This window comes from Colossoma macropomum, unplaced genomic scaffold (genome assembly GCF_904425465.1).
Source record: "Colossoma macropomum unplaced genomic scaffold, Colossoma_macropomum, whole genome shotgun sequence".
Taxonomy (NCBI): Eukaryota; Metazoa; Chordata; class Actinopteri; order Characiformes; family Serrasalmidae; genus Colossoma; species Colossoma macropomum.
The window spans coordinates 20932892-20958298 of record NW_023494792.1 but is presented as its reverse complement, the minus strand read 5'-3'; the positions used below and the strand labels follow the sequence as shown (position 1 = coordinate 20958298).

Sequence of the window (25407 nt, the reverse complement as noted above, 5' to 3'; positions counted from 1 at the left end):
GAGAATGGAGAACATGGCGGAATGTGGTGACAGAGATTTGGCGATATTTCAGCCTTCTAAGAAGACCAAGTCTGATGTTTGGTCATGTTTTGGGTTTTATAAGGATGCAGAAGGAAAGTTAATTGAAGATGACCACCCTGTCTGCAGATGACCACCCCGTCTGCTGAACATGACGAAAGAAAATAGCGGCGAAAGGGGGCAACACATCAAACCTTACGAGTCATCTTCGCGACCACCACCCGCTACCTGCAAGAATGCAAGGTTAACTTTAACGGAGAAGTCTGTGCGGACTTCGAAATAGAAGAAATGTCACGGTTTGTGTGGTTTAACTTTTGCTTATGGTTCGTTAATAATATAAAATGAAGCTTTTAGCGTCAAAAACAAACAAACAAACAAAAAAAAACAAATCGGTGAATCAGCTGTGAATCGAAACTAAAGCTTGTAACACACATTTCTGTGGAGCAGAGTCTCCAAGATGAGCTCTGAGTTAACAGTCACACAAGCTCCGGAACGAGACGCTGCAGAAGTTCAATCTGCACAGCTCCCCTTTCTCGTCTCGCTTGCAGTGTTTACTGTCTGAGAGGAGAATAACACCGTCTCAAATCACTCAGTGTCCCCTACGTAGTGCGCTACTGTTCAAACACGATCATCATTAACAAGCAGCTGAGCTTTAAATAGGGAATTAGTAATCAATTGTTAATGTTGATTATAGATGACTTAGTCGAACGTTTCCTGCACTCTTTGGGTGAAGGATTTGCTATTTCATGATCCACGAAGTGCACTACATAGGGAAGATAGTGTGCTTTGAGACGGGTCCTCGCGCGAGTAAACGCTGTGTGCCTCTTTTAGGAAAAGCAGAGTTTCAGAGATTAAACTTTAGGAGTGTTTCTGCTGCAGCTCAGATGCGCATTAAAGTTATGTTTCAGTTTTAAAATGCTTTTAGAGGAGCAGCTCCACAGGTGGAGACACACTGTGTGAGTTCTACACTGTCTGCAGCTCACAGCACGGTCACGCAGTTCCTCTGTGATTTTGGCTGTTTTTCCTGGTGCACTGTGTTGATTAGGGGTTCAGCGCCACAACGGCACAATAATGCTGCAAATGCAGTTCGGACAGAAATCCCCCGAGTGCAACACTTCTTAGAAGTAGTAATTTTCCCATTAAGACCCACCTCAGAGTTGGTCCAGATTTAATTCTCTATGCAGGGAAATCCCTAGTTATTGTAATTATTATTAATAATAATAATAATAATAATAATAGTAATAATAATATCAGTAATAATAATAAAAATAATAGTAATAACAGTAATAATAATACATCTGCTATTCTTTTGTTTACAGAGTATTGCAAGTAATACAAAAGTAATACTACAAATGTATTGACTATATTTTTTTTATGTTTATGCAAACAAAAAGTGCATATTGCTGCCAATTAAATTTGTGTTAATATAAAAGTTGGTGAAACGAGTTTCAGTTTGTGTATCAGTATTTATTTATTTATTTTCCTTTTCAACTCATTTGAACAATATCGCAATATTATCGATAATCGTGATAATTTTGGTCATGATAATCGTGATATGAAATTTTAATATCGTTTCATCTCTATACATCACTCACCTGTGCGGGGGTCTGCTTGACCACCTCTTCCTCTGTCTTCCCAAACACCTCCGCCAGTGCACCGTCCATTTCCCAGCAGCCTGAAGCCTTCTGGAGGGAGATGAGCTGCAGCAGGGGGTCTTTAACAGCTTCCCCAGGGTCTTCAGAATCCTCTTCTACAGAGGCACATGTACACATATTTTACTGTATGTCTAAAAACTAACCACAAAAATAAGCACAACAAACCTGCATGGATTATTTTGAAAACATCACCAGAAATATAAACTGTCATTCTGTGCTTTGGTATCATGGTCATCTTTTGATCTAGAATACAAGTCTTATAAATATTTAACAAAAATAACCCAAACATTTAAAAAGTAACTTAAAAAGTAATCCCAAGTTGGGATGCTGTGCAATAGGTAAATAAAAACAATGCAATGATGTGCAAATCATTCAAACCCTTTATTTAATTGAAAACAGTACAAAGACATCAAATGTTAAATTGAGAAATATTGTTATTTTTTTTTAAATATCTGCCCATTTTGAATTTGATGCCAGCAACTCATTTCAGAAAAGTTGTGACAGGGGCATGTTTACCACTGTGTTTCATCACCTCTTCTTTTAACAACACTGTAAGCATTTGGAAACTGGGGAGACCAACTGCTGTCAGTTTTGAAAGTGAAATGTTTTGCCATGCTTGCTTGATATATGATTTCAGCTGCTCAACAGTTCTGGGTTTCTTTTGTCAAATTTTTCATTTCATTATGGACCAAATGTTTTCAAAGTGTGACAGGTCTGGACCGCAGGCCGGCCAGTTTAGCACCCGGACTCTTATACTATGGAGCCATGCTGTTTTAATATGTGCATGTGGTATGGTATTGTTTTGCTGAAATAAGGCCTTCCCTGAAAAAGACATCATCTGGATGGCAGCATATGTTGCTCTGAAACCTGTATACATTGCTCAGCATTAATGGTGCCTTCCCAGATGTGCAAGTCAACCATGCCATGTGCACTAATGCACCCCTATACCATTACAAATGCTGGCATTAAAACTCTGTGCCGATACTAAGCTGGATGGTCCCTTTCTTCTATAACCATGATTTCCAAAAATATCAAATGTTGATTCATCAGACCACAGGACACTTTTCCACTTTGCCTCAGTCCATCTTAAGTGAGCTCAGGCCCAGAGATGACGTCAGTGTTTCTGGATCCTGTTTGTATATGGTTTCTTCTTTGCATGGTAGAGTTTTAACTTACATTTGTGGATGCAGCAACAAACTGTGCTCACAGACAATAGTTTTCAGAAGTGTTCCTGAGCCCATGCAGTGATTTCCACTAGAATCATATCTGTTTTTAATGCAGCGCTGCCTGAGGGCTTGAAGATCACAGCTAGCCAATATTGGTTTTCAGCGTTACCCTTACATACAGAGATTTTTTCTGAATTCTCTAAATCTTTAAATATTATGTACAACAGATGATGAAATCCCCAAGTTTGTTGTTATTTTACGTCGAGAAACTATTCTTGAATTGTTGCACTATTTGCAGACACAGTCGGAACCCCTCCCCATCTTTACTTCTGAAAGACTCAGCCTCTCTGGGATGCTCTTTTTATACCCAATCATATTACTGACCTGTTGCCAATTAACCTAATTAGTTGTGAGATGTACCATCAGGTGTTAATTTTATAGCATTACACAGCTTTACCAGTTTTTTGGGGCCCTGTCCCAACTTTTCTAAAACATGTTGCTTGCATCAAAAAACAACATATTTCAGTTTCAACAATTGATTTGTTGTTTTTGTACTAATTTCAAACAATATAGGGTTTAAACAATTTTTACACCTTTGTATTCTATTTTTATTTACATTTTGCACAACATTCTAACTTATTTGGAAACAGGTTGTAATTTGGTTCAATTACTTTCAAACTGAATGAACAGATGGATCCGGTCCTAAAATCTGATAAGGCGCATTCAAAGACAAGCATTTGATATATGCACACCTGTGACAGTCTCATAACAGCAGAATTATGTATTAATGTGTCATGAAAAAACCTTCAGCTGCTAATGGAATATTCTTTGACTGTGATGCTGCCCACATGGACCAATGATTGTACTGATGAAGTAAGAACAAGGCTGGCTTTAGCCTTTTGGCGTCCCTAAAAAGGTTTTTTTTCTGACTACTTAAATCATGATTCTCAGGGCAGCTGGCAGCCAATAAAATGTGACAAACAAGCTAATAAACACAGCAAACACACGGGTTAAGTGAGTTAAGCCACCACAAGACAGGCCAAAAAGAAATGCATTTCCAAAATGAACAACAGCAAAACATAAAAATCCCATAAAATACTCTCCATGTTAAAAAGGCCATTGAGAACAGAGTGCTGGTGTACTAGGTTTGAGCTTGATCAGCTAATTTACTTCATGTATTTAATGAAGTAACTGCACAGCAAGCGTTGTAAAAGCCAACACGTTACGTGTATGTGTTCAGCAAAGACTAACTTTTTTAGCATATCAGCTAAAAATCCAGGGGTTTCGAAATCTGCAACAGATTTTTTGCAGGAGAATTATCATACACACAAATTGTTCTTCAGTCAAACTAGCTAATATTATCAACTAACCAGCAAATGAAATGACACACCATAGAGAAGACATTGACTTTGACATGCGTGTTCAGCTGATGGTGATGTTAACACAAGTATTTTATTTCAGTCCTGTCTTTGTAAATGGGTAGAAAACATTCAACTCTGGCGCGCTGGCTGACTGAAGTTTTGACTGAGTGAATGGCAGATAGAAACGGTAGCTAAGCAATGATTGGAGGACCAACAAAATTAGGGAGGATGTGAGAGCGGACAGGGGCAGTTAAACATGCAGGAATCATTAATGATGCCTTTATTAAAATTCAGTTCACTTGTGTTAAATTATTAGTCATGAAGGGGGAAAGGGGCACATGCTCCACCAACCACAAGACAAGATAATAGTACAGTAATAATCCAGAAGTTATTAAGGGGCCTCCTGGTGCCCGTGGGGCCCAAAGCAGCCACTTACGTCGCTTATTAGGCAGAGTCGGCACTGAGTAAGCCCCCAGTTTGTTTAAACTGCAGGACTGACAATTTATTTTGTGAACTAGAACCAGGTTGATCAGCTAGCTAACAGGCTAAACAGCTCCTTTATTCAATACCACAGGAGTTGAATTAACGTAATTACTATATTGTAAAATTGCAAAGTATAAAAGTAGAGAATGTTACTTCAAAGTCTTCAAACACTTTAAATGTCTGTTTTAGTTAGATCTGCCTTAAGTAGCATCAAATCAAGACTAAATCTCAAATGAAGGCCATTTCAGATTCAACAGAGCATTAGGAAATGGACGTACAACAGCATCAGCTTGGTGCTAAAACAGACTGGACATCACATAGAGGTGCAAATGGAACGTAGCATGTTTAAATTTGTCAGTTGGGTCCTTATTTCATCAGTACATATCAGTAAGTGTGCAATTGAAACTGACAACTTTCCTCCACTTAAAGTCAAAACAAAATAAGTTATATATACTTACCCATGTCAGCCATAATTATATTAGAACCACCTTATAGAAACATAAAAATAAAAAAAAGAAAATATATTTTTAAAAACTGTAATTACAAAGTAATGTATGAGTAATAAATATGTTTACAAACATTTATAAGTAAATAATACTAATCTTGCCATTCACTGGCATATGTTCATTTCGTCCATCACTGTATGGCTGCGCTGCTATCTTTGTAACCAAGAGAATTAATATTTATTCTGTGTGCTGTACAGTTTGATGTGAGAACAGCCATTAGAAAGCAGAAATGAAGTTTTACTGTATTCCTGTTTAAGCCAACCAACACGACGATATTTAATCACTTCAGTGTTTGAACAGTAATATCACTGATGTTAAGCTGTCTAAACTAATTATACTGACAAACACAATCGCCACATAGAACCCTGTGGTCACCCCACACAGTGCACTGTGTAATTTACCTAACGTGAGGAAGGTAGCGCCACCAGTTTTTATTCTATTTATAGATCATTTCACCTCAGCTCTCTTGGTCTCATACAGGGTTTTCATTAACCAGCGCCGCTCGCCCACCCTGCACTGAAGCAGCAGCATCACTAGCTACTTTTAGTAGAACACTGCGATAGACCATGTACTGAATACACATTTATGTTTGTAAACATTACATTTAGGTTTTTGGTAGATGCTCTAATTCACAGAAATTTCTTTTTAAACATGCATATGTAATAAAAAAAGTAATGTGTACACAATAAATGTTAGTAATTTAATACCTTAATAATTAAGTAATACCAATCTTGTAGGAGTATTAGTAGTAATCCATTTAACATCAAAGCAAAATAAGCAATATTTATTTACCCATCTGGATAATTTGAGGAGCAGCTTTGGGAAGATAAAAATAGAAAAAAGAAATTGTTTATATATAAAACAACAAAAGTATATATATATATATATATATATATATATATATATATATATATATATATATATATATATATATAAAAACACACAAATGTATCCATGAATATATAAGTATTTATGAACATGTGTAAGTAATTACTACCTATCTTGTATTACAAATTACTATTAATATCAAATTAGTGCTTAGAATTTTCTCCACTTAAAGTCATAGCAAAGTAAGTAATATTCATTTACCCATGTCGGCCAACATTGGTGGAGCACCACCTTTGGAAAGAAACAAAATAGAAAATGAAACTATTTTTCAAACATGCATACATAATAAGAAACAAATACATAAGTTATAAATCTAATATTAATCTTACTTGCTTATCTAAGAGTAATCATATGTTCATAAGTATAAGTAAGCAATAATGCTTCATATGCATAAAGATGGAAAGTTGGCATGTTCAGTGTATGTGAACATTTCTACTCCAAAAGTATTCAAACCTTAACTACAAATAATGAAATCCTTCAAATGGAGAATCTATTTTTAGGCCTGCACTCAGTGACAGTTATCCGAGTTACAGCAGTAACAGCCCCTGCTGACTGTAAAACCCCATTTCAGCTAAGAGAGGTGAGAATTAATGAGTTTAAAACAGCAGTGTCAGCATTTCATATAAACCACCACTCTGCCGTTCACAACATGCAGATTAATGACTGTCACTATGTGGTGGCATTAAATAATAAAAATTATTATGTATTCATCTTTAATGTAATCTACAAGCCTATTATCAAACTTCTGGGCAGAAAATATACACATAAAATAAAAGTCAAACCTGTGAAATCTGTATGCACTGAAGGTGCAACACATTATCAGCAGCTTGACATTGACCTAGAGACAGTGACTTATCTAAGGTTGAAGCTGTTTAAATTGCCTGTTGGTTCTTTCTTTCATCAGTACATATCAATAAGTGTGAAACAGTGGTTGTTAGTTGTTTTTATTTTTCGAAAAATAATAACTCATCATTTCTAAGAATCAAATATATATATATATATATGTATACACACACACACACACACACACACACACACATACATACATTTACCTGGTATGCCTATCATTGGACCAGCTTTGGGAAAATAAAAATAGAAAAAGAAGACATGTATTTTAAAAAAACTGTATAGGTAATAACAAAGTGTATACACATTTATAAGTAAGTAATACCAATAAGATTAGCACAAAATTTTACATCAAAGCAAAATAAGTTATACACATTTACCCATGGCCATCATTGGTACAGGACCACCTTTGGTAAGATAGAAATAATAAAGATAATATATTAAAAAATAGTAATACAGAACAAAGAAATAATAAGGAAAGTATAAAGAAAATATATTTTTAGTTTTTTAATGTGTGTGCATAATAAAAAAGCAATGTATATGTATGAAATTTAATACTAATACTAATCTTCCTTATGAAATCATATTTTCATAAGTATTAGATAATTAGATAATTAGGTAATGTATTAAATGCACAAAATTGGCAAGTTGCCATGTTCAATGTATGTGCACACGAATGCCGAACACTGCCAATGGCTGTGAGTGACAGCAGGAGGAGGACGTCAGCCGCCAGAGAACGGGGTACAACAACGACAGTCACGAGAGGCACGAAGGTGGGACACAAGTGCCAGACTACATCTCATGTTAGATCCTGGCAGCTAAGCTGAGGAGCAGGGGCGGTGACGGGAGGCGGAGCAACAAGCTCTTTCCTTCTTGGCTCTCAAAACCAAACTTTTTAGCTTGTCAGTTTTTCAGACTGCTGCTCGTCCCTCTCTTCTGTCTCTGCTCCCTCTCAGCAGCAGTCTGAAAAACTGACAAGCTAAAAAGTTTGGTTTTGGGAAAAGGACTGAAAAGTCTCATTTTGAAGCCACTGAAAAGTGGTCAGCCTTGGTTTTGAACTGTTTTGTGTTTGTTTGGCATGAAAAAGATTAAAATGGCTGCTGCAGATGTTTCTCCTGCCTCCAGCATCCTCCCTGAACCAAAGACAGCACAGGCCTTGCTACAGATACTTTATGAGAAGCTAGAGTTTTTTCCTTCATCTACCAAACCTGAAGTTTGAAACCTGGGTGTTATCTCAGAATCTGAGCTCTGTTTTATCCTGCATGTAAACACAGTCACTAAAGTAGCTTTCTGTCATTTGAAAAATATCACTAACTCTCAGAGCAATGCAGATAAACTTGTTCATGCATTTGTCACAAGCAGAGCTAATTACTGTGCGCAGTTACTTGGTGGTAAATTCCTAATACGTAAGTTACACTGCACGACATTTCATTTATTTGTTTCAAATTAGTTGTTACGACTGTTAATTATACCTATCGGATGGTTCAGCTGTCCGTTTACGTTGACGCTTTAAGCACACTGAGAATAATGCATCAGCAGCACAGTTTTACTTTTGCAGCCAAAAAAATTAAAAATAGTAGTTGTAAAAACACCCATGCGCTTATGTATAAAAAAATACAATGATATGTTTTAAATTTTTAACCTCATATTCTCAGAGTGAAAAAGCAGGCCAGAACTAAAAAGAAAACTCAAGCTAATGTGAACAAACATAAACACACAATAGTTGAAAGAATAAATTAAAAATAAAAACATACATACATACATACATACATCATCTAAACCGCTTATCCTACTGGGTCGCGGTGGGGTGCTGGAGCCTATCCCAGCTGTCATTGGGCGGAAGGCAGGATACACCCTGGACAGGTCGCCAGTCCATCGCAGGGCAGACAAACAGACATACACAGTCACACACTCACACCTAGGGGCAATTTAGCATGTCCAGTTGGCCTGACTGCATGTTTTTTGGACTGTGGGAGGAAACCAGAGAACCCGGAGGAAACCCACGCAGACACGGGGAGAACAGGCAAACTCCACACAGAAATGACCCTGGTCGCCCGGCCGGGAATCGAACCCAGGCCATTCTTGCTGTGAGGCGACAGCGCTACCCACTGCGCCACCGTGCCGCCCAAATAAAAACATTTAACTGAAAAATGATGTAAAAGTTGACTGTGTAGTTTATTACAATGCTGTATATTCAGGCATTTATGTGGGTAATGCCAAAATAATTGTGATATCGTACATTACAAATCATTTTTAATGCATTTAAATGTGATAATTTTGAATGAGTTAAAATGAAATAAAAGGCTCATCAACATTAAATGAAGACTGATCTGGGCTGGGTGTCCTGAAAAGTCTTGGCAAAAAGATGATTCTTAAATGGCAAAGCGAGCTTCAGACTGAACACTTTCTCTACTAGTTAAGATGACCTTAACTCTAAGATGTTGCTGGGAAACTCGGCTCTGATCAAACACACTTTTCTCATTAATCACAGACATATTTATCATCTACATAATAGCACAGCAGACAGCAAAGAGCTTGTTGCTAACAGTCAATGAGCTGCAGAAAGCACTGCTCAGCCGTTGGCCAATAACGAATGAAATATACAGAAACTTACTAGGGAAACGAGCACAACATGCCATTGCGACTGGTGGACCCATGCCAAACAACCCTAAACAGAAACACATGAAAACAGGACACTCAGTTCTCCATGTGTTTTCCATGATTAAGAAATTCTTAAAATCCACAGTTTTCAAGAGGATTCTGACATTCACCAATGTTTTCTTATTTGGGGTTTGTTCTTAGTTAAGAACAGAATCTGCACACACTAACAAGAACAAATTTGCAAACCATACTATGGTTTAAGAATATTCACAAATCTGATGCTGACTTTTTCTTAGGACCTTTCTCAAGAACAAATTTAAGAAAAAAACTTTATTGGTGTTAAGAAAAAAATATTGGTGAATGAGGCCCATTGAGAGAAGAAATGCATAAAGCAACACTAACCTGCTGTAGGCACTCTCCTCCTCAGCAGTGGTCCTGTCACAGCCTCTCCACTGCCCTTAAGAACGGCGATGAAGGCTGTGTGTGAGCTGCTCACTCCAGCCTGCACACTGAGCTCCACCACTCTGGCCTTTAAAGCCTCTTTCTCAGCTCCCTCATTCTGCTCCTCCCGTTCCAGAGAGCGGATCAGAGAGCGGGCAGCCAGTCTGTGGATGGACAGTCTGAACAAACAGACAGTGTACGAGCTGTGTGAGGGTGATGAAGCCAACTAAAGATAAACGTTAACAGGTTTAGCTGATCTGACTATGCAGTTTTATCAGGTACACCTACCATCTAAGCACATTCTATAGATTTACAGTTACTAACTGCAGTCCATCTGTTGCTACGCATAATTTATCAACCCCCTTTGACCCCATCCATCAATGGAGAGGGACCACCTTAAGATCACCAAGGTACTGGATGGTGTACCATTCCTAATGTGGCAGTGACACCAACATGCAAGCCACCAACTGAGAGGGGGCAGAGGACCCAAGTGCAGAGCCAAGAGAGAAAACCAAGTGGAAAAGGGGACGACAATAAACCACCCGTGGCTCAGGGTAAAGGAAAACAGACCTTGACAATAGGAGTGAAAAACAACCTCAACACTGAAACTTAAATTCACACTTAAACTCCTCTAAGCTGTGAGGCACAAGCCAATGTCACTACAGTGAAAGACCAACTGGATCCGGCTGAGCTACCAAGTCAAGTCATTCTATCTATGTACAAGTACACAGTGGAGTGAAATTAGGTTCCTCCAGGAACAACAAGGTGCAACAAGGAACAAAAAGTACAAAGGGCGAACGTGCAGACATAAGAGTGCAAACAAAAAATTAAGCTAGAAACAATACAATAAATACGATAAATTAAACAGACATTAGACACAGTAAACAGACAGGACAGTGCAGCGCCGACACAGCACTCATTTCTGAGCATGAGGTAGTGGAATAAAGTGCAGAGATATTTAACATGCTGTGATCTGTGAGTTTACGCAGTCAGATAACAAACATAACTACAGCAGTTCTGAGGTAGTAAAACATTGGCCATGTAAGAAAGCTGAAGGAGGAGACAAAGATCTTGCAGACACACTTGCATGTGGCAACGTGAACTCAAGACTGAGTGGCAGGCTGTGAGGGCTTCCCCTAAGTAGGCTGCTCACAGCTGCAGCAAACTGTCCTGATCGCTAGGATGGAACTCTCTACCTCCCTCTGGTGGACACTGCTGGCCTTTCAGAGGACCCAGCCCTAACCCGGGCTGTTACATCACTGTGCCCATCACAATCATATCACCACAACACACACTACCATGCTTTTATGTTGAAGTCAGTTAAACACATCCAAGTCAGTTTGACTGCTGTAGTTGTTCTTACTGTGATGTCATAACATCAGCAGAGGAGAAAGAAATGAAAAAGTAACTGTTCCTCAGAGAAAACAGTGGAGATCACAGAATGAACATGTAACTGAATGTTACCCTGTATTCTCAGCAGGCTTGAGGGAGTAGCTGAGTGTGTTGGTGACTTCTTGATCTGCTAGACGGTACTTCACTGTTACAGTCCCCTCAGAGTCTGAGCTCTGACTCTACAGACAGAAAGAAGTGTGGCTGTGTCATCAGTTCACTCACTAAATAAGGAGACTCATAACTGAAAGCAGCGCTGTGTCACCAATATTCATTTCTGAATGTTTCTAACCTATTTAAATAGTTGTAAAGCTCATGGACTACTAGATTCAAGGAAAAGGGTAAAATAGTGGAAGCTTGTTTCCCTGTAAATATCAGATTAATGCTCTCACCTCTCCTTTCAGCTGAGCGTAAATCAGTGCCCTTTGACCCTGGAAGAGTGCGTTAATGGGTGGGCTAAGGCGGGTGGCGGACATGCCCACTGGGACCGTCCACTCTTCACTAATATCAACCACAGCTGGCTGTAGAGCATAGCGGAGAGACTGCATTACCTAGAAAGAGAGAAGGAAAGAGAGTGAATAAGAGTAAATAAACAATGTAAAAGATGTTGAAGGAAAGTGATGAATGTGTTTGTGCAGAGCCGACAGCAGAGAGTAAGAATAGCACCTTTAAAGTGCTCATAAATATATTTTTCTGCTTAACTGACACCAAGATCTGAACCTTGTTTCATTTACTGTTATTGAAGTGAAAAGTGAGATAAATAAAATGAAAACAAGTGTTTACTCTAAATAATACATGACATTCATGAATAAGTATAGAGTTTGTTCAATGGAAATGCAAATATTAGAGTTTATACATTTACATCAAATTAAATCATAGCTAACTTACACTATTCATGTCAGTAAGGTGATAAAGTACTTTTTCATTTAATGGTTGTCGGGGCTGTATCTACTCAAGATTGGTGCATTTTGTAGGCATAAAAGCATCAGCAGCTGACTTGAACATGTGCACATATGTTTATTTTATTAGTGCTATTTTTTTTACAAATCACAATTGGTCAAAGCAGTTTTAGGCTATCCATGTTTTGAACAACAATCTTTAAAAAAAAATGTATAAAAATATGTAATAATGTTCATATTTTAGAAACCTCTCCCCAGGGTTTTGCACACCATTAAAAAAAAAAACATGGCCCAATATTGTAGTATGTATTACTATAATTTCTGCTAGTTTTAGCCAGATTTACTTTGGGCTGCATGCGATCAGTGCCTGTGATAAACTGGGCGTGGCCACATCCCTCCTGAGCCATTCCTGCGATGAGGGCGGTGCTCGCACCTTCACCAATCCCAAACGAGAAGCACCTGTTGAAACAACACCAGCTCAGTCATTTAATAAAGACAGTAAAATTACTGATTTCTACAAAGCTGTGCTACACGATTTGCACTATTTTCACTAGTACTGTTCACAGTTGTGAGTACTTGAACAGACATGAATGAACCTTTAGCCACACTGGAATTAGACCTCTGCATTTAACCCATCTGTGCAGTGAAACAGCCACATACATACACACTAGTGAAGACACACTAGGGGGCAGTGAGCACACTTGCCCGGAGCGGTGGGCAGCCCTATCCATGGCGCCTGGGGAGCAGTTGGGGGTTAGGTGCCTTGCTCAAGGGTACTTCAGTCATGTACTGTCAGTTGAGGAGATCGAACCAGCAACCTTCCGGTCACAAGGCTGGTATCCTAACCTCCAGCCCAAGTGTATTATAATACACTTACACAGTGTATTATAAATCTCTCATGAATCGTCCCCTATACACCAAAAAAATCACTTGTATTGCCTGGAGGTACAAAGGTCTCCTTGTATTGATCAAAATAACCCCTCAAATTTGTTATACATTTTCAATTTGTTATACATTTTATAAGGAAGGCTGGCTCTGTTGTAGGAGTCAAGCTGGGCTCTTTGGAGGTTGTGGCAGAACAAAGGATGCTCAACAAGCTGTTAGCCATCTTGGACAAAACCTCACACCCCCTGCATACTACACTGGATGAACAGACAAGCACATTCAGTGGCAGACTGTTACAGCTGTGCTGTGTCAAAGAGCGCCATGTAAGATCTTTCTTACCCACTGCTATAACGCTCTACAACAGGTCTCCTTACTGCAGAGAGGCTACTGATCTCCTATGCTGAACCACATCACAGTACCTCCTCTCCTGTTAATACACACTGCAATATTTCATTACTGCTACTGTAATGACACTCTCACTGCGCACTTTACACTGTAATATTGCTGCAACTCCTAGTTATGTCTATACTCACTGTGCTTTTAGACTACCTCATACCACTTAGTGCCTGCTCTCAGGTAAATACAACAAATCTGTCTTACATGCTATGTAAATATGCAAATATTCATAGTTTTATTTCTACTTGTTATACTTTAACTTATGCCTTTTTTATTTCTGCCTAACTTATGTCTATCATGTCTATTTTTATTAGTACTTGTCATTTTCTGCATAGTATACGTAAGTTTATGTGCAATTATGTGTTGCTACTGAAACACTGCACTTTCCCTTCGGGATCAATAAAGGTCTGTCTGTCTGTCTGTGTAATGAACGCTACATGCCTGTGAGATTCAGCGTTGTTTCTCACAAGGGAAAGAACTTCGTTGGTGTTCCACACCTCTCCATCAGTGAACATGAACACCTGCAGGGAGAAAAGAAAGACATCAGAGAACTTCAAGCCAGAACATCCAGGACAAAATCATTAGTAAGGAGGCACTATAATATTTTCAAGCATGCTCTCCTTTAATCCTGGAACAAAAGTACAGCTGTGAGAAAATATCTGTATTTGCTCAATAAAGACACGGAAATGCTGAGTGTGTTGTTTGTTACATATGACCATATTTTTACTGTGATTTGTATGAATATCAGATTGGATACCAAAATCTGGGCCATCTGGGGGTTTAAGAACCAAAAATGAAGGTTAAAATGCAGCCTCCCCGCGGCAGGGTTAGTTTTAACAGTGTTACAACTAAGCTTCCCAAAGTAAACAATGAGAGAATTCCATACTTTTAGGACCAAGAAGAAGAAAAAAAGGTGTTTTAAACAACTATAGATGAGGTGCAGCCAAAACCAGCGACACTCACTCTATACCAACAGAAACTCTGACCTTATTTAGTTAAAAACTTGACATTTTGGCTGACATTCAAGGCCTGCATCAGACATCCCACAGAAGTCCATAGCAGTCCACCTCCCCAAACCAACTCAAAACAGTTAATATTTTGAAACAATTAATATTTTGAAATGTTCCAAGTAAATGTCACAAACAGCCTTTGTATGTTACAATTAGTCTGTACAAACAATCCCTAACTATGGGGTATATTGCATCATTTGCACTCATGTTCACAAATGGCAGAGTCAAAATAAATTGTCACTAGCAGAGATGGGTTGTTTGGATTAAAATCATAAACTCTTACTTACCCCTACATAACACAGATTAATATCTGAATGAGATTACAGTGAACAGGTAAGTGATGTTACCTGTCTGGGCTGGTTAGGGATGCACTGCTGACTGTAGATGTGTTTCAGAGGCTGCAGAATCTCAGTGCCACCCATGTCTGCTTGCATCTCCTTTACTCTCTTCACAGCCTGGTCCATTGTCTCCTGAGTGTATTCAACACTCTTCCTGAAGACAGCAAACACACACACACACACACACACACACACACACACACACACACACACAACATCAGAGTCCTGAACGTTAAATCTGTTCTGAATCACCTCCTGTCTGAAAGTGTCTCATTCATGAACTCCGACTATGATATAAATTTACTCACGGAAAGTAGGACTCATAGTGTGAACCAAAGCCGTAGATATTGAAGAAGCAGCCCAGAGGGAGACTCTTCAACAGGAGGAGCAGAGTGTCCTAAAGAAAAGTATAACATCAAACAAATACTATTAATAAGAGTTCAGATCAACCTGAATATATATGAAAATGTAGTTTTGATGAAGTGGTCACTCAAAAGCAGAAAGATATCATATATTCATATAACATTTATATAACATATTTATATATAAATATGTATTTGTTTAACCATTTCCAAAGCTTTCCTCCAAAAAGCTCAGTTTCACCTGTAGTTAGAATCAGGTGTGCTTTTGATGGATGAAAACAATGTTTTGTACAAAGCTGTGTATATAAAAGTAAGAGTTTGTACAGTGCTGTATATACACACACACACACACACACACACACACACACACATATATATATATATACACACACATATACATATACATATATATATTCTGATTGGAAAGACTGGCACATTACAAATCTCTGACACAATGTCATTCTCCATTTACAAACTTAATTTCAAAAAGTTGAGACGTCAAGTAAAATAGAAAGCAGTGATTTGTAAATCCACTATGACCTGTATTTAAATGAAAACAGTACAAATACAAGATAATTAATGTTTTATATTATCAGCTTCATTGTTTTTATGAATATACACTCATTCTGAAATTGATTCCTGCAACACATTCCAAAAAAGTTGAGACAGGACCAATTAAGACTAGGAACGTTAAAAAGAACAATATTCCTCAACCAACATTTGCCAGGATTTTAGCTATTTCTCTCTCTGCCATGCCTAATATCATAAAAAGATGCAGGGAATCTGGAGAAATCTCAGTGGGAAAAGGGCAAGGCCACATGGGCTTAGAAACACTTCGACAAACCAAACCAAAGTCAGAAAACACTCATCGCTGCATACAGAAATGTAAGTTAAGACTGTACTCTGCACAGTGGATGCCACAAGCCAATGGCATCCAGAAACGTTGCCATCTTTTCTGGGCTGGAGCTTATCTGAAATGGACTGATACTCAGGGGAAACATGTATCGTGCTATGATGAGTCAACCTTTCTAATTGTTTATGGAAATAATGGATGCCATGCTCTCTGGGATAAAGAAATAAAGGACCATCCAGATTGTTACCAACGGTATAGGAGGATGGGTATTAGTGGGTAACTTGGACATTTGTGAAAGCACCACTAATGCTGAATAATACACACACATTTTGGAGCAACAGATGCTGCCTTTTAGACACTGTTTTTCAAAGGGAGGGACGTCCCTGTTTATTTCATCATGACAATGTCAAGAAAAACTTTGCATGTGTTACAACAGCATGGCTGCGTAATGAGAGATTACGGGTGCTGGACTGGTCTGCCTGTTTCCTAAAAACACGTGGCGCCTTATGAAGTGCAAAGTATGGCAACAAAGGCCCCATGCAGCTGCGCAGCTGAAGAGTTGCATAACTGAAAAATGGCAAAAAAAATTCACTTGGATCAACTGACATCCTCAGCCCCCAAAAGATTATTCATTGTGGTTAAAAGGAAAGGTGATGTAACACAGTGGTAAACATGCTTTTTGGAATGTGCTGATATAAAAAAAAAAGCAAAGTTAAAATTTAAAACATCAGAAATTTCTGTTTTCTGTACTGTTTAATCAGGTCAAACAGAATTTACTAATCACTGCTTTCTGTTTTTCTTGGCATTTCACACACTGTCCCAACATTTTTGGAATGTATTGAAAAATAAAATACCATGGCATTTTGATGCCTAACATGATGCTGTTCTGCATGTGGGGATGAGGACCCCCTGCCCACCAGCACACTGAGCAATTTAGCGTAAATGAAAGTTCTGTTAACTTTATATCCCTCATACAGTTTAGTTTCCTACTTTAGATACATTTAACTTTAAATCCATAGCGGTAATGTTTCCAATTTCCAATTTTTATCATCAACGTCTGTTACAAACAACAAGCGTATTTATCATAAATGTCATATATACAGTGAAAGGTTTTAACTCCACAGTTGTAGCCTCTCGCTCTTGTTCAGGCAGTCACCAATTCTTGTTACAATATAAGCTCTCAAGGGGAGCTAGGCAGTTTGCTTTTGAGAGTTTGCTCATTGATCTATAGGTCTCCTGTGAGCACTGTCCAGCATAATATTACAAAGCCCACATAGCTATAACAAAATGTACTGCTTTAAAAAGAAAAATCTATTTTAAGGGAAAAAGCAGCACATGATGCCACATTCTAAAGAGATTCAAACACAGATGTGAAAAAAAGTCACTGAAATCTACCGGTCTAGAAAGTGTTAATGAACCACAGTGTCCAATGAACCACAGTGAGAGCCATTATACACAAATGGAGAAAACGTGGAACAGTGGCGAACCTTCCCATAAGTGGCCAGCCTACCAAAATTTCACCAAGAGTGCATTCGACAACTCAGAAGGGCACAAAAGAACTGCAGGCCTGACTTGCCTCAGTTAAGATCAATGTACATGATTCCACTATAAGAAAGACATGGCATCCATGGGAGAGTTGCAAGGCACAAACCACTGCTGACCAAAAAGAACACAAAGACTGGTCTCATGTTTGCCAGAACAACATCTAGGTGACCCCTAAGACTTTTGGGATAATATTCTGAGGACTGATGAGTCAAAAGGTAGAACTATTTGGAACACATGGGTCCTTTTACAACAGGTGCAAAAATCTGGCATAAAGCTAACACCTCATTCCACCATAAGAACATCCTACCGACAGTCAAACATGGTGGTGTTAGTATGATAGTCTGGGGCTGCTTTGCTTCTGCAGGACCTGGACGCCTCGTCATAACTGTCGAAACCATGAATTCTGCTCTCTATCAGAAAATCCTGAAGGAGAGTGTCCACCTGTCAGTTCATGACCGAAAGCACAAGCGCAGTTGGGTTATGCAGCAGGGCAATGATCCGAAGCACACATGCAAGTCCACATCTGAATGGCTCAAAAGAAAAAAATTAAGGTTTTGGAGTGGCCGAGTCAAAGTCCTGACTTCAGTCCCACTGAGATGCTGTGGCAGAAGCTTAAATGGGCAGGTCATATTTGAAAACCCTCCAATGTAGCCAAATGAAAATTCTGCAAAGCAGAGTGGCTGAAAGTGCTGTAAAAGACTATCGCAAACGTCTGACTGCAGCTGTTACTGCCAAGGGTGGAACAACCAGTTGTTAGATTTAGGGGGGCAGACGCTGCATTTTGTGTTTACCCATGTTGTCTTTATCTCATTTTAAAATTGGTTGGATGATCTAAAACACTTAAATGTGACAAATTAGCGTAAACAGAAGAAACAGGGTGAGGGGCAAATACTTTTCACAGCACTGTACATTTGTACAAAGCTCCGATTTGAGTCTTACCCTGGCACTCTCAATGCGCATCTGTGCACCTGATCCATTATGCATCGGACAGCCCATACTGCCAGATCTGTCCATTATGAACACAAATTCACCACAAGATGTTACAGATGACATCAGCGCTGAAGGGAACTCTGGGTACAAACTTAGCATGACCACAGGGTCTCTCATCAGAGTTCCTAAAGGAAGGAGAAATGAAAGAATGTGTATTGGAAAGAAAGTAAAAGGACAGACCGGAAAAAAGAAAAAGTGTGATTTATAACACTTCAGGACAAAATATTGCTGTGTGATAACCAACAAATGATGCACCTGCTGATAAGAATACACTACTTTCCTAGGTTAATTTTGAAATAGATACAGAAGTGTTGTGGCATAGTTAAACTATGTGGTTTTTCTTCAATAACACTGATGGAATATATTTCCTGGAGAATGCATACGATTTAAAAACTGTTTGGTCTTATTTTGTATTATAGGAGTTGTTGTACATGATTTTTTGATAACAAGAATCTGAAGTCACCCTCATCCCTCCCTTTTCATCCCTAATTGCTCACTAGCAGCTCAACACAGTCACAACATTTCACACTAGAGGCAACAGTTGTTCTGATAACCGATTAAGGGGAAAATTTTTTATTTGATTACATTACATAAAAATATCCAAGCTGATTTTTATTCTGTGGAATTGCCACCATGCAACCTTAAGAAAAAGGCTACATCATTTTTATTTTTGAATAGTTTTCTGTAAAACATACTTACTAGTCATTTAAGCCAAAACATATCTGCTTGTTTCACAACTTAATAATAGACTGAAACTATGTTTACCTGGCTGTGCTGTGGGCTCTCCTGCCTCCACTATAGCAGTGGGCTGGTGGGCGTTCTGATAATATAGGAACAGCTCGACATCTCTGTCAAACATATGACCTGCGGACAGACTCACCTGCACAGGCACACAGGGAGAATTAGACAGAGCTGTGAATATCTGACAGACTGAGGTTGTGCAGACAATCACAACTGTCCCTCTGTATCACTGACACACAAACATCTTAAAAGGTCATTTTTAGAAGGACAGCTGACCAAAGGCCAATTAGTGGATCAACATGTTAACAAGTCAAAAGGTTTATGAGTGTATATTTTTTAATAAAGGTCCTTTGAATAAACATCAGCATGCTACAACATAAACAAAACCAACAAAGCCATTTGCACAAATGCAGTTTTCACACTATCACACATTTGTGTTTCAGAGTCCTGAATTTGTGGCATCTGTACATCATGAAAATACAAATTAATCATGTATCTACTTTTAAATATATGTACACATAAGCTACATCATCACCTCTGCACATATGTACTTTTTCTCTTTTTAAAAACACTCATACCTTTGCGTTTGTGTGGTCTGCATTGAGGAACATCAGAGGCTCAAGAGGACATTTGGACTCTACTTTAGTGATGGGGTTGGGAGAGCTCACATGGGCAGTGAGAGAGAGAGAGTAGGGAACACCTGCTGGTGATGATGTTATCTCTGACACTATACCACCACCTGTACCTGAGAGAAAAACAGAGGAACCTGAGATAAGAGCTCATTTAGTTCGTTCAGCATGATTCCTTCTATTAAGGAGTCATGGAGTGCAACATGATTCTGTTATATATTACAATGTATATCTGAGTACAGTGCTTAAAGTACTTATTCTGTGTAACTGTGAATAAAATATTTGTCTGAACCTGACCTGACCTGACCATTCACGTTGGATTAGGACATCTTTTCTTATTTTTCAATTTTGGTTTGGGTTCAAATTTCGTGTTTCTCATGTCCTTCCGCTTTTAGCAGACTTTGGCTGTGTTAACCTCCACTTTATTCTTTCTCCCTACTTTTATTACCTTAAACATTTTTAATCTGGTACGCTGGAATGCTGGCAAGTCCATGAGGCCAATGAGCATGTGGGCAAGCAAATGGTTAAAAAAAGTAAAACAGCAGGTTTAGTTTACAGGGTTACAGATACAGGGTTCAGATTCTAAACTTGGTGCTGTGAGTTGAACTACATTCAGGTCCAGATCATAATTTCAGACCTGATTAAAGCTGTAATGTGTAACAGGCCAGGTGTTGTGCTGTTCAGGGTGGTGTGTTTGGTTCATGATGGAAAGGTGCAGCGTGTGTCTTTCAGTGAGCTGGAGCAGTTTGGTACCTGGTGGTGTGTAGCGGGGGTTGAGCACTGCAGGCAGGCAGAAGCGCAGGGCGTGGTCAGCCTGCACAGAGAGCTCAGTGACGTAGATGAAGGTGACAGCAGCACTCTGGGCTGGAGGCAGACTCCCCACACTCAGCTTGAACACATCCTCACTCTCGTCACTCTCCTCCAGCAGAAAGGCCTGATCTCCTGAGGCAATCGCATCATCATACTCCTCCCGCGCCTGAAGTACAGACAAAACACGCAAGGCCCATCAAAAATATTACATAATCGCGTAATCATGTTTATTGAAGCTGACGAAAGTTATTTTACTTGTTAGCTTTCACAGTTTCATGTTTACATCACAGAAATGCTGAATGTGATTTGAGTGCATTTTCATCAGTTGGGTTAAGACAAATACATGTAAACAAAATAAATAAGAAAACACATTTTACTGAGACATGAATCTTACATTTTCAACAAAAGCTCTTTTCTTCCAATTTGGTTCTATAAAACGGTCAGAGGGAAGCAGCGAGTAATGTTTCCGTATTTAACTGTGTGTGTTGTCAGACAGGAGCTTCATCAACAACTAGGAAGCAAAAAGCGAGGCCTCTTTGGGCTTGTACCTTAAACATTGCATAAAATGAACATTAACAAAATAAACACTTAATTGTAGTTATTTACACTGTACAAAAATATAATCATAGCATTTCTTAGTGAGAAGGTTTTAATGAAACCCTGCAAAAACAGGGTGGGCCACGAAACAGAATTCCTACTTAGTATCTGGTGTGACCTACACCTGTAGCAGCACAACACATTCTTAGTTAAAAATCCTGGATTTTTAATCAAACTGCTGCAAAATGGGAGCAAAACCAAAAGTGTTGCATTAATATTTTTGTTCAGCATGTATGGCAATAAATCTTCAGCTAAAATTTCATGATTACATGTTACTTGTTTCTACAAGTTGCTTTGTCTTTTTTCTCAGAGAGAGAAGAACATTATGGCACCAAATTCAAGTCTGAGAGTCCAAGTGTCTATGCTGATTTATTACTCCAAATATCTTCAGTACTCATGGTAACTCCAAAGGTGTGGCAAAGTTGAAACTAATTTGTTTTCTATTCACACGTCTATCACTATTACAAATGTCTATTACTCATCTCTGTGGTATGCGTATCTTGCACAATTCGCTTTCAAAAGTAACCAGTGAAACAGGGTGTAAGTCAAACACCAGCCCACGCTGACAGAAGCCATGCTAAGATTTAAGTTATGATCTTTGCTTCTCTTTTGCTGAGTCAGTTTTAAGACACTGGCTTTTGTATCGGTGCTCTGAAGCAGTCATGTTAAGTTGTATATGAACGGTGGTGACTCTTTCTCACCTTCTGTTTCTCCTGCACCTTCGCCACTATCTCCTTGTCAGCAATCTTGGCACTGAAGTGGCAGAGAGCAGCTTCTGCAGGCATGGGGAAGACAAACAGGGCCTCCAGGGGGCGCTCTTCTTCATTTACATACTGCAGAGTGGAGCTCACTGTAGCTACATGACCTTTAACCTGCAGATCCACCACTATGCTCTTCAGAGGAACTGAACAGGAAACAAAAAGAGGGGCTTGGTTAGCTGATTCAGACTACAGTGGTTGTCATTAGAACCTGAACCATAATAGAAAAATGCTGAGAAGGGGAGACTGGGGGTCTTAAGCACACTGCACATCAGTTTAATGTTTATTAAGTAAACATTTAATGTTAATTGTTGATCTTGCATGCATTAAATACACAGACAGATCGCAATATATTTTTAAAAAATCAAATGGATATCGCGATCTGTCTGTGTAGTTAAATGGTCACAATCTAATTAGATTCTTTCCTCTTAATGTTAACAAGTTGAAAGTCACGTGGAGATGAATTTGTCTGAATACTGAAATTAACTCTTATTATAAAGGCTTTTTTGCTGTCATCGGCCGAATGTAAAGGCGATCACCTCAGATTCAATTTTTTCAAATAAAAAATACGAGCTTTCCCATTCTTACAGTGCTGTGAAAAAGTATTTGCCCCACCCCAATTTCTTCTGTTTCTGATCATTTGTCACATTTGAATGTTTCAGCTCTTTCAACTATAATACTTAATATAAAATAAAGCACAAAATGCAGCTTTTAAATTATCATGCCATTTCTTGATGATAAACATTTATTTCAAAACCTATATTGCCCATGTGAAAAAGTAATTGCCCCATAAACCTAATAACTGGTTGTGTCACCCTTGGCAGCAACAACTGCAATCAAACATTTGTAATAACTTGCTATGAGTCTTTTACAACACTGTGGAGGAATTTTGGCTCACGCTTCTTTACAGAATTATTTCAATTCGGCTACACTGGGGAATTTTCAAGCAAGAACTGCCTGTTTAAGGTCTTGCCACAGCATCTCAATGGGACTGAAGTCAGGACTTTAACTCGGTCACTCCAAAACCATAATTTTGCTTCTTTTGAGCCATTGAGAGGCGGACTTGCTTGTGTGCTTCGGATCATTGCCCTGCTGCATAACCCAACTGTGCTTCTACTTTAGGTCACAGACTGACAGGTGGACACTCTCCTTCAGGATTTTCTGATAGAGAGCAGAATTCATGGTTTCGACAGTTATGACGAGGCGTCCAGGTCCTGCAGAAGCAAAGCAGCCCCAGACTATCACACTATGTTTGACTGTTGGTATGATATTCTTATGGTGGAATGAGGTGGTAGCTTTACGCCAGATGTAACGGGACCAATGTCTGCCAAAAAGTTCCACCTTTGACTCATCATTCCACAGAACATTGTCCCAAAGTCTTTGGGGCCACCTGGATGTTTTTTTGGCAAATGTGAGATGAGCCATGTGTTCTTTTTGGTCAGCAGTGGTTTGTGCCTTGCAACTCTATCAAGGATGCCATTCTTGTCCAGTGTCTTTCTTATTGTGGAATCGTGTATATTGATCTTGACTGAGGCAAGTGAGGCCTGCAGTTCTTTAGATGTTCGTCTGGGTTCTTTGTGACCTCCTGGATGAGTCGTCAATGCGTTCTTGTTGAAATCTTGAGAGGTCGGCCACGCCTAGGAAGGTTCACCACTATTCCAAGTACTGTCCATTTGTGTATAATGGCTATCATTGTGGTTCACTGCAGTCCCAGAGCCTTAGCAGTGGCTTTGTAACCCTTTCTAGACTGGTGAGTTTCAGTGACTTTGTTTCTCATCTATATTTGAATCTCTTTAGAATGTGGTTTTTGAGACCTTAGTCTGCTTCACTTTGCCTGACAGATTCTATTTAAGTGGTGTTTTTACGCAACATGTCTGACAGTAATCATGCCTGGGTGTAGTTAGTGCAGTTGCTCAATTGTACATATTTGTTCACTAAAACTAGATTTCAGGTGTCTCTCTACCATTTATTCGATTAAGGTTTTAAAGAAATGTAAAGAAAACAGTGTCAGCAGGAGAAAAGGGTGAGGAGAGCTTCTGTTCTTACCTGGTTCATTCTTGTCGGTCAATAATCCGCAGTTCATCATCTTGTCCAGCTGCAGAACCACAACGTGGGCGGGACCTGATTTTCTGCAACACCAACAACAAACACAGTTTATCAGAGCGAAGTTTTCTCACTCAGTGAACGAGAATCAGACTGTTTAGTGAACTAAGAACAGAAAACCAGCCCTTACTGTCAGTCAGTGACCTCGAAAACACATCAAACCCAGAACAAGTGAAGCGAAAGTGAAAGAGAACCTACCTTTAAATGTAGAGCTGACAGCTGCCGTGGAGCTGAAATAGAGCTGTGTCTGATTTAGCTTCGTATGTCTAATCGTTCCCAGCACAGTGACTGAGCAGCTCATTTACTGAGATGAGCTCAAATGCGGAGGGTACAGTGCATTAAGAGTCTGCAGGGCTAGGTAACCCCGCCCACTCCGGGGTGCGCCCCTTTACTAATCCACACACTGTCCCAACTCGTATACTATATAGGCTACCTGCTTTTTAAGGGCTTTTCTCAGCATTTATCGTAAAGCTTGTATCTTACAGTTTTGCCACAGTCTTCACCTTTGAAACAGCTTCCTGTTTTGGCATATTTACTGCAATAACAGCTGGTGCGAGGCTAAATTCCCACACGGCAAAAAACACAGTTATGTATATTTACATGTGAGACACATTTCATGCGAGAATACATCGTTTTAGTCCAGAAATATATTCCAAACACTAAAGTACGCTAAGAAACAACACATTACGTTTTTAAATTTATTTTATATATTTTTACATGTGCGAACTTTCCGTGTGGGTTATCACTGAAAAGCCCCCTTAATGCTTCCTTTCTATCATCAGGAGTTTCCTCCTGTGTGACTTTGTGTTCTGGTTAGTCTGCTTGTGTTCTTTATACGGTGTTTGGTCTATTTAAATAAGAGCTCCTGTCCAGAACAGCGCCTGTTCTAAAACACACCAGACTGGATTTCATCTGGAGCTGAAAGCCTGTTTCCCATAAATCCCTCCCCGCCCCGTTTCTGGATAACAAACCTCTGTAGCTGTGTCAGCACAGGGACCCTCCTCTCCCTTCTATGTATCTCTGCCAGCGATTCACTTGAAAACAATCCCCGCCGCCCCCTCTCCTCTTCCACAGAGCACAGAGTTTAAACAGGCAGTAGAGTCCACTCTCAGTCCTGGGCTCTCTGGATGTGAAGCT

At 39.2% G+C, this 25407-nt stretch overlaps 1 protein-coding gene across 1 annotated transcript in view; it reads right to left on the bottom strand.

Annotated features, from left to right (window-relative positions):
- The window catches only part of LOC118811926 (von Willebrand factor A domain-containing protein 5A-like), a 27780-nt gene extending 2373 nt beyond the window's left edge, over positions 1–25407 (bottom strand). Inside the window, exons 1-21 of the mRNA XM_036576527.1 lie at positions 25242–25407; positions 24214–24296; positions 22111–22313; positions 20756–20978; positions 19952–20118; positions 19398–19512; positions 18582–18757; positions 15191–15279; positions 14892–15036; positions 13976–14055; positions 12598–12712; positions 11747–11905; positions 11430–11536; positions 9927–10144; positions 9538–9591; positions 7304–7330; positions 7130–7153; positions 6279–6308; positions 5982–6005; positions 5142–5171; positions 1614–1768 (exon numbers count right to left, since the gene is read on the bottom strand). Coding sequence (XP_036432420.1) covers positions 1614–1768; positions 5142–5171; positions 5982–6005; positions 6279–6308; positions 7130–7153; positions 7304–7330; positions 9538–9591; positions 9927–10144; positions 11430–11536; positions 11747–11905; positions 12598–12712; positions 13976–14055; positions 14892–15036; positions 15191–15279; positions 18582–18757; positions 19398–19512; positions 19952–20118; positions 20756–20978; positions 22111–22313; positions 24214–24253 — 2181 coding nt within the window. The 5' untranslated portion in view covers positions 24254–24296; positions 25242–25407. The remainder of the gene's footprint in view (positions 1–1613; positions 1769–5141; positions 5172–5981; positions 6006–6278; positions 6309–7129; positions 7154–7303; positions 7331–9537; positions 9592–9926; positions 10145–11429; positions 11537–11746; positions 11906–12597; positions 12713–13975; positions 14056–14891; positions 15037–15190; positions 15280–18581; positions 18758–19397; positions 19513–19951; positions 20119–20755; positions 20979–22110; positions 22314–24213; positions 24297–25241) is intronic.